The sequence below is a fragment of the Eptesicus fuscus genome, chromosome 5, assembly GCF_027574615.1.
Source record: "Eptesicus fuscus isolate TK198812 chromosome 5, DD_ASM_mEF_20220401, whole genome shotgun sequence".
Lineage (NCBI taxonomy): Eukaryota > Metazoa > Chordata > Mammalia > Chiroptera > Vespertilionidae > Eptesicus > Eptesicus fuscus.
Window position 1 is genome coordinate 50,686,328 of NC_072477.1, and position 12,925 is coordinate 50,699,252.

The 12,925-nt window shown below is 47.2% G+C and overlaps 1 protein-coding gene across 1 annotated transcript in view; it reads left to right on the plus strand.

Annotated features, from left to right (window-relative positions):
* Positions 1-10,266, plus strand: part of MYO1E (myosin IE) — a 193,341-nt gene extending 183,075 nt beyond the window's left edge. Inside the window, exons 27-28 of the mRNA XM_008139176.3 lie at positions 4,523-4,692; positions 9,934-10,266. Coding sequence (XP_008137398.1) covers positions 4,523-4,692; positions 9,934-10,010 — 247 coding nt within the window. The 3' untranslated portion in view covers positions 10,011-10,266. The remainder of the gene's footprint in view (positions 1-4,522; positions 4,693-9,933) is intronic.
* Positions 10,267-12,925: the final 2,659 nt, after the last annotated feature.

Genomic DNA, 12,925 nt, shown 5'->3' on the forward strand with positions numbered 1-12,925 from the left:
CCATCTGCTGACACTTGCGCGAAGAGTGGAGACGTGCCCAGATGTGACAGTGCTGCCGGAGTACTGGTGAGGAGGGGGGCTTCGCGTATCCCCCTCTCTTTGGGGAGACGCTGCCTTACAACAGCAGTGGCGCCCCCTCCTGGGCACAGAGGACATTGCAACAGGAAAGAGCCCAGCATGGTGACCTCAGGGATGCCTTCTTTTCCCAGTGCAGAAAGCAGAGCTGTTCTCCACATCCACATCGAACACTCTCTTCCCCAGCAACCGCACCCATCTCAGAGCCACCCGGACTCCCCCTCCCAACTGCGGAGTGCGGGAGCCCCATCGGCCAGCTGAGGAGGGACCAGTTTACATTGCCAGGATGGTAGCAGTTGTCCAGGGCCTGGGACAAACAACTTGCCCGGGGTCTACCGGGAACCCAAATTCCCCAGTAACCCCTGAGGTTTTACTTTGATTTTTCTGAGGAAGTGGCCTCTGGTGCCTTGGAATCAAAGACCATGCAGGGGCTGCGTTCATCCCTCCAGCCCCTCCTCCACTCTGCCCGGTTCCTGGGATGCCAGCGGCTGCTTGCCTACAGCTGGCCCAGCTCACTCTGGGCATCAGCAGTGCACTGCAGCGCCCCAAGGGGCTCATGCAATTTACTCATTGTGTGTGTTTTTTTTAACCAGCTTTTTTGGGGATAAAAAAAAAAATCAACTGTTTTAGAGTACAAGTCAACAGTTTTTGGTATAGTCACAGAGTTGTGCAACTGTCATCATAATCTACTTTTAGAACATTTTCATCATCCCCCAAAAACAGTTTTCTGCCATTAGCCGTCATTCCCCCAACCACCAGCCCCAGCCGTAGACAACCTCACTAATCTACTTTTTGTCCATATAAATTAGCCTTTCCTGGACGTTTCATATAAAGAGAATCATCCTTCTTTTGTTAAATTAATTTATCTATTTATTTATTTATTTATTTGTTTGTTTGTTTATTTTAGTGTATTCCTTAGGATTTTCTACGTGCAAATCATCGCATGTGCAAATAGTGGTATTTTCACTTCTTTTCTAATCTGAGTGCCTTTTATTCTTCTTGACCAATTGCTCTGGCTGGAGCTCCCAGTGCGATGCTGGGCAGACATGGTGTGAGCTGATGCCCTGTTTTGCTCCTGGTCTTCGCGAGAGAGCGTTGTCTTTCACCAGCAAGTGTGACGTGAGCTGGGAATACGTGGACGGGGCTCCTAACCCCTGCCAGGGCTCAGGGGCTTCCATGACAAAAGGTGGGGAGTGCCCTGTGGCAGGACGTGAGTCTGGGGGCCAGCAGGGGCCACACCCGGCAGGGACCTTTTTGGTCCATTTCCCAATGTTGTAGGCGACGGGAATGGCACCAGTTGTCTAACCAGTAGGGTCAGACCAAACCTGGGTTCAGCAACCTCGGTACTTGGGTTCTGGCTAGGAAAGAATTCAGAGTCCAGACCCAAACTGTAAGAGAACATGTACTGGGTAAGTCACGGAGGTAGGAAAAGTTATTCCTAGAAGAAATGGGCTGAGGAAACCAGTTACAGTGGTGAAGAAGGGCCCCTGGAGCTTGGGTGTGAGGAAGCTAACGGTACTGTGCCTGGGCCAGGAGGGGAGGAGAGGGGAAGGCACTGAGTCCTCCATCCTACGGGTTTTAAGGACCTCGGTTTTAGGGGAGATCCCAGGGGACGGTCTCAATAGAATCTCGTAGCTTTCCAGGTGTGTCCATTCGAGGTTGTGGTCTCCACTGATTGATTGGCAGGCACTAGGGCAGGGGGTCATTATTCAATGCAGCTGGTCCTGACAGCAGCCTTATCTGGTTTTATTGCTTCTCTGGGCCTGGAGCTGAAATACCACTGAGGCCTGGATGTTATCTCTAGGGAGGAAGGGTCAAAGGGTCCAAACCTCCTGACCCTGGGGGCGAGGTCCCACCCCACTATTGATTGTCCGTTGCCAGGTACCTGGGGCTTTCCACCCTGGTGACCTTCTGTACCTGGCCCATCGCCCTTGCTCTGCTCATGTCTGTTTAACTGCCTACCACAGTGGTCGGCAAATGCGGCTCTTTGGCCCCTTGAGTGTGGCTCTTCCACAAAATACCACGTGTGGGCGCGCACGTACAGTGCGATTGAAACTTCGTGGCCCATGCGCAGAAGTCGGTTTTCGGCCTGGGCGAGTCTATTTTGAAGAAGTGGCGTTAGAACACTCAAGGGGCCAAAGAGCCGCTTGTGGCTCGAAAGCCGCGGTTTGCCGACCACTGGCCTACCACATCAAGAGCAGAGAGAAGCTGTTAGGAGGATTTTTAGTAGGGGGTGAGGTGAACTAATAAACGCTGAGCTGGGGCGATATTCGGAGGGCTCAGAAAGGAAGCAGCTGGCAGGGAAGAAATGAAGGAGGAGGAACTGAGGGCTTAGTCAAAGCTGGAGGCGGATGGGCTAGGAGCCAGGGAGGGGTGACTGCCCAGATGACTGCAAGGAGGATAGTCCTACCTCCCAGGGTCATCCAGCTCCACTGAGAGGCCCCCTGTCCGGGGACCACACCTAAGTCCCAAACTCTGGGCTCCAGATGCCTCATCAACCTGCCCTGATGGTAGGTTTCCCTCATCTAGGGGCCTCTGGTGTGTGTGTGTGTGTGTGTGTGTGTGTGTGTGTGTGTGTGCGCGTTCCTCCCCGCCCTGCTCCCTGGAACTCCAGGCTGGAGCTCTCCTCCCTCACAGGGTGTTCTGACACTCACCCCGCCCTCCGCCCCACTCCCTGTTGCTGGGAAATCAGCTGACTGCTGGTATGCAGGCTGGTGGCTCTTATTAACCAAATGCTGACATCCCTAATACACAGGTCTCTTAATTAAAGGGAAGCCAGCAGGGACGGGATTTCCAGGGGACCAGGGAGGAAATGGTGTATGCTGATGATCTCCCAGGCGCCTTTCCTCTGTGATAGAAGTGCTTGCTGGGGTGGGAGGTGGGGACTTGGTTGACCTGAGGAGGCTGAATGAAGCCTGTGTAACCTTGGGGTTGCTCCCTCCCCCAAAGGAAGGGAGCTCCAGGCAGCACCCAAGGAACCCCACCCCTGCTGGGAGCAGCCCTAGCACCCTGCTGACATCCAGTGCCCCTCCCCCTATGCCACCCCCTCATCACCCAACTTACTCATGGCACCCAGTGAGCACCTGGCATCACAGGACCTCAGCAAGGACACTGGGGCTCTGGCCTCCTGAGAGCACAGCTCCGAACCAGGTGTGCTTGTTCCTTCCAGAACTCAGGCCCCAGGAGACCCCTTTCCCCCTCCCACCCCCAGGTGTGAGCAGGTGCTCACAGACCCGGCCAGACCGAACAGCCCAGCCCCAGCCCTGCTATGTTGAGTTCAGCCCAACCCTCTTAGAGGAAATCGTAAGCTTAACTTTCCTTTGGTTTGTCCTTAAGCAAAGGGGCAGGGGGGAGGGTCTATATTTCTATTTCCTTTTCCTTTCTCTCTAAATGCTTTCATGAACATACTTAATAGTTGTTTCAGGTATAGGTTTAAAGATCTCCCTTAACAGGAAGAAGCGATAGTTATGTGCCTGAGACAGTGTGTGAATGGTGACAGGAGGCAGCGGTGTGTTGGAAGCTGGATTAGGGTTCTGGTACTGGCGATATTTTTGATGATCTTGACCAAGGGGAGGAGGTGCCACTGGCATCCAGAGGGGAAAGGCCGGGGACGTCGCTAAACACCCTACAGTGCAGAGGACAGCCCACAGCAAAGAAAAGTGGCCCAGAATGTCAGCAGTGCTCAGGTGAACAGCAGCTCTGGGGGGGCTCTTGCACAAGCACATGTACAGCAGCATTTCTGAGATAAAGCTGGAATCACCCGCGTGAGCGGGTCAGGGAATTGGGACGTGTGCACGGAGCGGGGTGGTATAGAGCAATGAGAATGAATGAACTAAAATTCCGTACATCAACGGGCTACATCTCAGAAATGGAGCGAGGGGTAGTAGAATGGGATTCCTTCGTACAGTTAAAACAAGCACACTGCGTGGGTTGTTTAGGGAGACGTGTGTTGTAAAACTACAAAGGAAACCAGAATTATTAATACAAAGTGCGGGGGGGGAGCGTGGGGGTCATTCTGGGAGGGATGGCAGCTGAGGAGAGACTTCTATGGCACCCGCAAAAATTCTGTGTCCAAAGTTGGGGAGGGGGTAGATTCGTGACTGTTTTATTATCATATATATATGAATATATCTTTTCCACAATATGCTGGGGACGCAGTAACAGCAGCTAAAGTTTATTGAGAGCTATCTATGTGCTTTTACAATGACCTTGTCAGGGAGGCTGTTTTATTATCAGAAAAAGGTTAGGGAGTGACATATCCTTCTAAGGATGGAGCTGGATTGGAACTTGAACAGGCCAGTGCTGGCCCCATGGCCTAGACCACCGGTCGCCAACCTTTCGGACTTCATGGACTACCGGCTGGTGACCGCTGGTCCAGACCACTACACGGAGCTGCTGCTGCCCCGTCTCGGGTACCATCTCTCACCTGCCTCCACTCTCTCCACAGGGTCCGGAGACAGACGACCAGCAGGCCCAACCCAGCAGGGGGCAGACCCAAGCCCCAGCCCAAGCCCAAGCCTCAGGTGCCACAGTGCAAGGCTCTGTATGCCTACGACGCTCAGGACACAGATGAACTCAGCTTCAATGCCAATGACATTATCGACATTATCAAAGAAGGTAAGTAAGTGCATGGCTGGCTGGCTGGAACAGCCTCCCAGAGAGCATGCAGTCACACTGCTAGAAAAACTAGTTTAAACCTGAAGGGAACTTGTAGGCCCCTCTAACTGGAACTTGCAGAGGTAAGCCATATCCCAGCCTCAGTTTGATCAAGACTCCAGATTCTATTTTTTAATTTTTATTTCAGAGAGGAAGGAGAAGGAGAGAATATAAAATAACCTGGGCATTTGCCCCTACTGGGGATCGAACCGTGACTTCCTGGTTCATAGGCCGGCGCTCAATCACTGAGCCACGCCAGCCGGGCCAGATTCATTTTTTAATGCTTTTTTCAGATCTTCTTTCAGCTGCTCCCTTCCCTTCTCAGGCTGGTTTTCCTCCTCGGAGCAGAATGGCTGCCTCAGTGCCAGGCCAACAGGCCAAACCAGATCTGGAAGCTGCTCTGTCTCCGAGACAAGGTCTTCTCTTGGCCATTGGACACAGTGCTCGGTTTCACTGGGATTGGACCAAATTGGTCATGTGCTCATCCCTGATCCAATCTCCAAAGCCAGACAGAGGCTTACCCGAGTGGGTGAGACATGCAGGGGCTGCACTAGAAACAGGAGCGAGGCCTCTCCCCCTCAAACTTCATGGTTCCCCCTAATGAAGGTGATGGAATGGAAGCCAGGGAGGCAGCCTGTAACATCCATTTTAAAAGTGGCTGAATGTTTTATTAGTTTGGTAGAGAAGATAAGTTAGAACATAATATACATAAAATCAAACGTGAGTGCCTATGGAAGCATAAAAAACAAAGAAAACTCCTGGCTTAGGGTGATAGAAGACACGCCACGAAGGAAATGGCATTTGTGGGGAGGGCTGGGGAGACAGACAGAGAGAAGCAGAGGCTAGAAAGAGCAGGTTGTTTTAGGAAAGATAGCTGATGCCTGACCTTGGTGCAGAATCCCCAAGGAGATGACCTGGGAGACGAGATGACACTGGGATGGCCTGGTCATCGAAGGCCCTGAGTGTCAGGCTCGGGGAAGACACTGTAGAGCCACCCAAGGCTTCGGAGCCGAGCGAGGACAGCTGGAGTGAACAGTGGTCCTCGGCAAGTTCCGCTTTCAGGAAGAGGTGGCCAGGAATCGTGTCTTTAACAGGCTCCTTCCCTGCATGGGCTCCCTCAGGAGGATTCTAGTCCCTGGACCAAACTCCTTCTAATTGGTCCCTGGGCTTTTTGGTGTTTTGTTTTGTTTTTAATCTTTTTTAATCATCTAGTTTTCCACAGGTTTTAATAGTTTAAGCCATTTAGTATCTTTCTTCAAAAGTGTCCAAGTGAAAATAAGTGTTGAAATAAAGTCTAGTAAACACAAACAGGATTTTTATTACCAGCTTTGTTCAGCAAAAATTCTGGAAATAACCTAATGTCCAATAAAGCAGTTGATCAAAGAGAGCTTTGCTGTATCCATTCAGTGAACTTTGATGCCAAGTTATTTTTATTAAAGATAATGATACAAAAACAGTATGTCATGGGAAAAAAAGTTAGATTATCGACTGTGGATTATAGTCTCATTTTTGTAAAAATATAAAACGTATATGGCTATATGTGTGTGTGAATCTATATCATATATGTGTTATAGAAAATGTCTCCTAAAGTATTAAATTTTAAATGGATATTACTTTTTCTTTTCTCAATACTTTCAAATTTTTCTAGAAATAACTTGTATTGGTTATATTTAAAACAACTGCATATGTACAGAAAATGTAGAGTTTTAGAAGTTATCAAAACATGCCATAAGTTGGTGTGAGTGCGGGAATAGACATGTAGATAAATGGGGTAGAATAGAAACCAAAAAAAGACCCCTGTGTATATATGTATTTATTGTATAATAATGTGGCTTTGAAGTCAGGAGAAAGGATAGACAATTCCTTTCTATTTTGAAAATGAAAGTAGATATCTACCTCATACACAGAAAAAAATCAGGTGAATTAAACATCTAAAAATATGTAACTAAATTATAAAAGTGTTAGAAGGAAACCTAGAATATTATATTAGTCTTTGGGTGGAAAAGCCTTCCTATGGAAGACATCAAGCCCCGAAACCATAAAGGATTTAACCTCACAAAAAGACTAAGTTAAAACCTTCTGTGTGGGGAATAGCACCAGGGGAAGTTAGATTATAGGAAACAGACTAGGAAAAACGTCTTACACATATAAATAGCTCCTCCACAATCGAGTCCAGCAGTGGACAAGGGCTAGTGAGGCAATGAGCAGCAGAGCCTCCCAAGTCATCAATGAAATGCAACATAAAACATTTCACCTGCAACGCCAGCAAAGATTAAAATGGGAACACAGTGCACGTTCCCTTAACCAAATCCTTAGAGCTTCAGAAATCAGAGATGGGAGCTTTCAGGAAGCTAATAATGGTGTGTCTGTATATGTAACTCCTCTTGAGAGTCCCAGGCCAGCACCCTGGATCAGTGTCAATGTTTCTGCTATGAAATAACATGAGCATTCATACTCTGTGGGAAGAGACATCACAAATTTATGTCAATTTAGGTCAAGTTTTGCCATTAAATGAGCTGCAGAAAACTTTTAATTTTCAGAATATTCTAGATCTTGTCATTGGAAAATAAAGTGTAGACTACAATATCTGTGTTTAGTGAGAGAAATAGGTAACCTTTTTCCACTATTTCTTGCTGAAATAGACTTTTGGGAGGAAATTTAATAATATTGGTCACCATTTTTAAATCTCCATATCATGGATTTATATTTAACCCCTTCTACCAAGATAAATCTCAAGTAAATAAATACTTAAATGTATCAAATAAACATAAAAGTCGTATAAGTAAGTATAGGATATTTTTCTTTAATATCATCAATGTGAGAAAGGATTTGGAAATGTTATAGAAAACCAAGAAGCTGTAAAATAATAGATCATTTGATTCAACTACTTAAATATTAAAATATCATAAAAAGTTAATATAGTAAAATATAATAAAAAATTGGAGGAAGGATATTTGCAACTCAAATGACAAATTCAGAAATATATCAAGAACTCAAGGTCAACAAGATATAGACTGACAACGGATAGAAAAATAGGGAAATGACAGGAACAGAGGTGTCCTTGCAGCTATAGGTGAGAACATAGAAACTCTTTATATACGGATATGATATGATCATTAGCATATATTATTAAGGTTTTAAAAAGTGCAGAAAAAGTCTTATGCATAGTATGCTATCATTTGTGTAGAAAAGGGGGTCATTTTTATAAATACTTGTCTTCATGTACATGAAATATCTCTGGAAGAAAGTATAAGAAATAGGTAACATTGCTCACCCTCAAATAAGGGATCTGAGTGGACCCTCCCACTGTTCATCCTTTTGTACTTTTGAAAGTATGTATGAAGGTATTACCTATTACAATAAGTAACATTTTTCTTTTTCTTTTTTTTTTTAATATATTTTATTGATTTTTTACAGAGAGGAAGAGATAGGGACAGAGAGCCAGAAACATCAATGAGAGAGAAACATCGATCAGCTGCCTCCTGCACACCCCCTACTGGGGATGTGCCCGCAACCAAGGTACATGCCCTTGACCGGAATCGAACCTGGGACCCTTCAGTCTGCAGGCCGACGCTCTATCCACTGAGCCAAACCGGTTTCGGCGTAACATTTTTCTTACAAAGGATAATAAAAGGTCCATATTCTTTGACCCAGGAATCTCTTGTATAGAACCATTTGTACATAGCATAAAAATATATGTACGGATATTTATTGCATTAATAGTGAAAAATTGGCAACACATGTCCATCAATACGGGCATGACTACATAAATTTTATCCATCTCGTTAAAAAATGAGATTCAGACATGGAAAGGTTATCTCTGAAGTATTGAAAAGAAAGATGCACCCCTAGCGGGTTTGGCTCAGTGGATAGAGCATCAGCCTGTGGACTGAAGGGTCTCAGGTTTGATTCTGGTCAAGGGCAGGTACCTCGGTTGCAGGGCACATGGGAGAGGCAGCCAATCGGTGTGTCTCTCTCCCATCGATGTTTCTCTCTCTGTGTCTCTCCCCTTCTACTCTCTAAAAATCAATGGAAAAATATCCTCGGGTGAGGATTTAAAAAATAAAAAATAAAAGCCTCCCTCTCCCTTCCTCTTAAAAGCAATAAAAAATAATACATATATTTGGGAGAGATCAACCAAAGGACTTATACACATGCATATAAGCATAACCAATGGACACAGACACCAGGGGGGTGAGGGCATGAGGGGCGGGCAATGGGGGATAAGGACACATATGTAATACCTTAATCAATAAAGAAAGGGAAAAAAAGAAAAGCAAGATGCAGAGTAGTAAGATACAGGCCCGTTTCTGTTTAAAATTAATATCCTATTAAATAAAAGGGTAATATGCAAATTAACCATCACTCCATCACAAAGCTGGCGGTGCCCATAGCCACAAGATGGCGGCGCCCAGTCCTCTCAGCCCTGAGTCCCCCAGTACCAGAGGGGGGAGGCCACAGAGTGGGCAGCGTGAGCGGCCTGGCGGAATGCATTCTGCACCCAGCCACGGATGGACCTCTGGGCCACGGAAAGCCTCTGGGCCTCGGGCACGGAGCAGCGAGGCCCCGCAGAGAAATACTGGCGCACGGATTCGTGCGCAGGGTTACTAGTGTACTTATAATCACAGAAAAAGGTCGGGAAGAATATATACCAAATACCTATTGCTAGTGAAGGGCCTTGGGTTACGGTGGGTGGTGGGAGGTAAGGGTTGGAAGTGAAGGGGGAGGAAGCAGGACTGGGGCCATCAGACCAGGACACAGCCAGTCTCTCCCAGCCCCACAGCTACTCCAGAGTTAGACTGCTTGTTGCAGAGACCGAATGCCTAGGCCCTGGCTCCGATGGGCCCCAGCTGCCCCAAAGAAGAAGAGCCGTGGCTTCATCTCAGTCCTAAAGGACCGACAGCTGGACACTGTCACCAGAACCTCACATCTGGGCAGCATCCCTGAAGAGGGCCCTGAATGGCCCATCTGTGTGTCTGCTGTAAGGGACAGGTTAGAAGGATGGGCGGAGGTGGAAGAGGGCATAGAAGGGATTAATGGTGATGGAAAAAAATAAAAGAAAAACATTAAAGAAAATAAAGAAGGAAAAAGAATGTGGCTGGAGACAAGTCACGCTTGCCCTGGGCTGCACCGTGGGAGGGGGCACTTGGCCAGGGTAGAACAGCCTACCCCCCTTCACGTCTGCCATTTGTCTTCCTACAGATCCTTCTGGCTGGTGGACGGGGCGCCTCCGAGGCAAGCAGGGCCTGTTCCCCAACAACTACGTGACCAAGATCTGAGTTGCACAGACTGGCGCACGGGCGAAGGCGCTCCAGGCACAGACCGGGAGGGGACATTTGGGGCTCTCCTTCTGATCTAAAACGAGTAACTGCTTCTCCAAGGCCTGGAGTTACTCTGGCACCTTCCCCAGGACGTTGAAAGGCTGGGTCGGGGAGAGGGTCGTCACTCCATAAATGATCCTACAAGATAGCCTATTCATGGGAACCCAGGAGGGCAAAACAACCACCCACTAAGATTTATTTATTCTATTTAAACCAGGCGGGGTCCACTCAGACCGCGTTGGCTCTATCAGAACCGCACCCCGCTCGCTCACCAGGCCCAGGGAATGGCTGTGGGCGGCCGCTGACAAGTGCCTTTAGTTGAAGAGCACATTTCTCTCATCCCTCTTTTCCTTACCTGACACACATTCCCTCTGCCCCCTCCCCTCAGGGAGGACCCCTCTCTGCAGGCGTGAGTGGGCACTTCCGGTGCAAATGCCAAGGGCGGGCCTGGCCTGCTGAGCCCATGGGAGCAGAGGGGCGCTGGTTTACACTTGCTGGGACCATCGGGCTGCGGGGCCGAGTGGGGCTGGGGGCTGGGCTGTCGGCCTTGCTTTCCTGGGTCTTCAGTGGGAATGTGGCTGGCCCATGTTGGTTTTGTGTTTATTGCTGTACCTATTACTAGAAGGGTCTCTTTTTTTCGAGCTGTACATTTATAAAAACAGATCATATACTGTATATATAAAAAAATCTCGAGATGGTAGAAACATGTATGAATGTACTAAGTAGTATTCCACTGTGCTTATTCATAAGGTAGGTTTTATTACAAAACTCGCACCAGGTACTTACAGATGTGCACTACTCCTTCCAACTAGAGAATCAGTGTTACTGCTTTCTAGCTCCGCCCCGCAAGCCCCTCCCAACCCTTCCCCTACAGCTAATTTTCCCCTGCCCCACTCTGTGCCCCCCCCTTACCTCCTAATAAATAAAGGAATCAGTGAAACCCCTTGTTCTTTCTCAACATTTATTATGGGTTAAATTGTGTCCAAATCCCCCAAAAAGATACTTTGAAGTCCTAATCCCCAGTACCTTCGCATATGACCTTATTTGGAAATAGGTTCTTTACAGAGGTAATCAAGTTAGAATTAGGAAGCACCCTAATCCAATATACCTGGCATCCCGATAAAAGGGAAATTTGGACTCAGATTGACACACAGAGAGGGCAGACGATGTGGAGTCAGCCAGCTACAGGCCACGGAGAGGGGTCCGGAACAGATCTTCCCTCAGAAGACCAGCACCTGGTCTCAGACTTCAGCCTCCACGATGGGAAGATCACAAATCCGTCGCTAAGCCACCCAGGCTGCTGTACTTTGCTAAGGCAGCCCAGCCAACGCATTCAGTGTTACTGCAGTAATAATGCAAAGTTGGGGGAAATGGCATGTGCACAATAAGGAAAAGATTATAGGGAGGCTCACTTCTCTACCTCCACTCCCAGTTGCCAGTCATTCTTTTTTTTTTTTTTTTTTTAAGTACAATTTCCATTTATTTTTTTCCCCAGAGAACTTTTCTTCAGTCCTTAGGACTTACTTAGCTCCTTACATGAGCTTTGGTGGAGGTCGTGGGGCAGCACCGACAGGTGTAAATCAGGGTGGGAGTGGGGGTGGGGGTCCCTCTGGGCTCAGAAGGATTCCTGACCACCTTGCTGTGAAGGGCACAGCTCACACTGTAGAGCAGTTTCACATGCAGCTTGGGAAGCACAGAGGCATGGACTACACTGGCTCCGGAAATGTCCCTAAAGGCTGTGGCCTCTACTATGTTTTGACGAACTTCTTAATGGCCTTGTCCTTGGGCGTGTATCGGGCACTGTTGGTGCAACCAATACATTGCACATGGTCGCAGCTTTTTTTGGCACAATACAGCATGAAACCCCTACACTCACAGCAGAAGACTCCTTAATTGACGGACCCAAGAACAGCGACCCACTTTATCCAATTTCAGCATTTTCGCTGAAATCTAGGGCAAAAAGGCGTTTCTCAAGTTTATCAGTGCACAAGGTGACCCTGGGATTATTTTGCCAGTCATTCGTAAGCTATTGGGAAAGTAGGGTTTGACCAGCACACACCTTTTTGTCATTTCAGGATCCCCAAGTCCTGTGGGGGAAAATTATCAGGGGTTACATATAAAGAGCAAAATGTATCTGAATTCGGTACAAAGTAAACCACTGAATTCTGTGTTTTATCAAGAACAGGGAGCAAACCCTATTCAGTAACATTTTAAAAAAATACATTTTAATTTTTTACAGAGAGGAAGGGAGGATACAGAGTTAGCAACATCGATGAGAGAGAAACATAGATCAGCTAGCTGCATCCTGCACACTCCCTACCGGGTATGTGCCTACAATCAAGGTACATGCCCTTGATCAGGAATCGAACCTGGGACCCTTGAGTCCGCAGGCCGACGCTCTATCCACTGAGCCAAACCAGTCAGGGCAATAACATAACATTTAAAGTATATTTCACTTCCTTTTTTGTGACCATTTAAGAGAGGAAAATAAAGCCATAATGTGATGACATGAGGAAAGGTGGTCCTATTGACACTATAGTATAGGATTTATAAAACTTGACGCTAGGATTTCAGAGAGGAAGGGATGGCCTAGTCTAAAATCTCCACTTTGCAAGTGAGCAGGCTCAGCACAGTTCACTCCTGTGCCCAAGATCACATAGCTCTGAAGTAGAGGTACCGACATTTGAACCCAGATCTGACCCCAAGACCCATGCTTTTAATCTGTCTTCAACAAATATTAAGGAGTTTGACAGTCTAATTTGTCAACCTTTAAGCATCTAATATCTTTCTCTCAAAAATCAAAAACCTAAAAAGAAAAACTCACAAATAGAAGTCAACAGCTATAAATCTGTAACTCCTTTGATAGGCAAGAG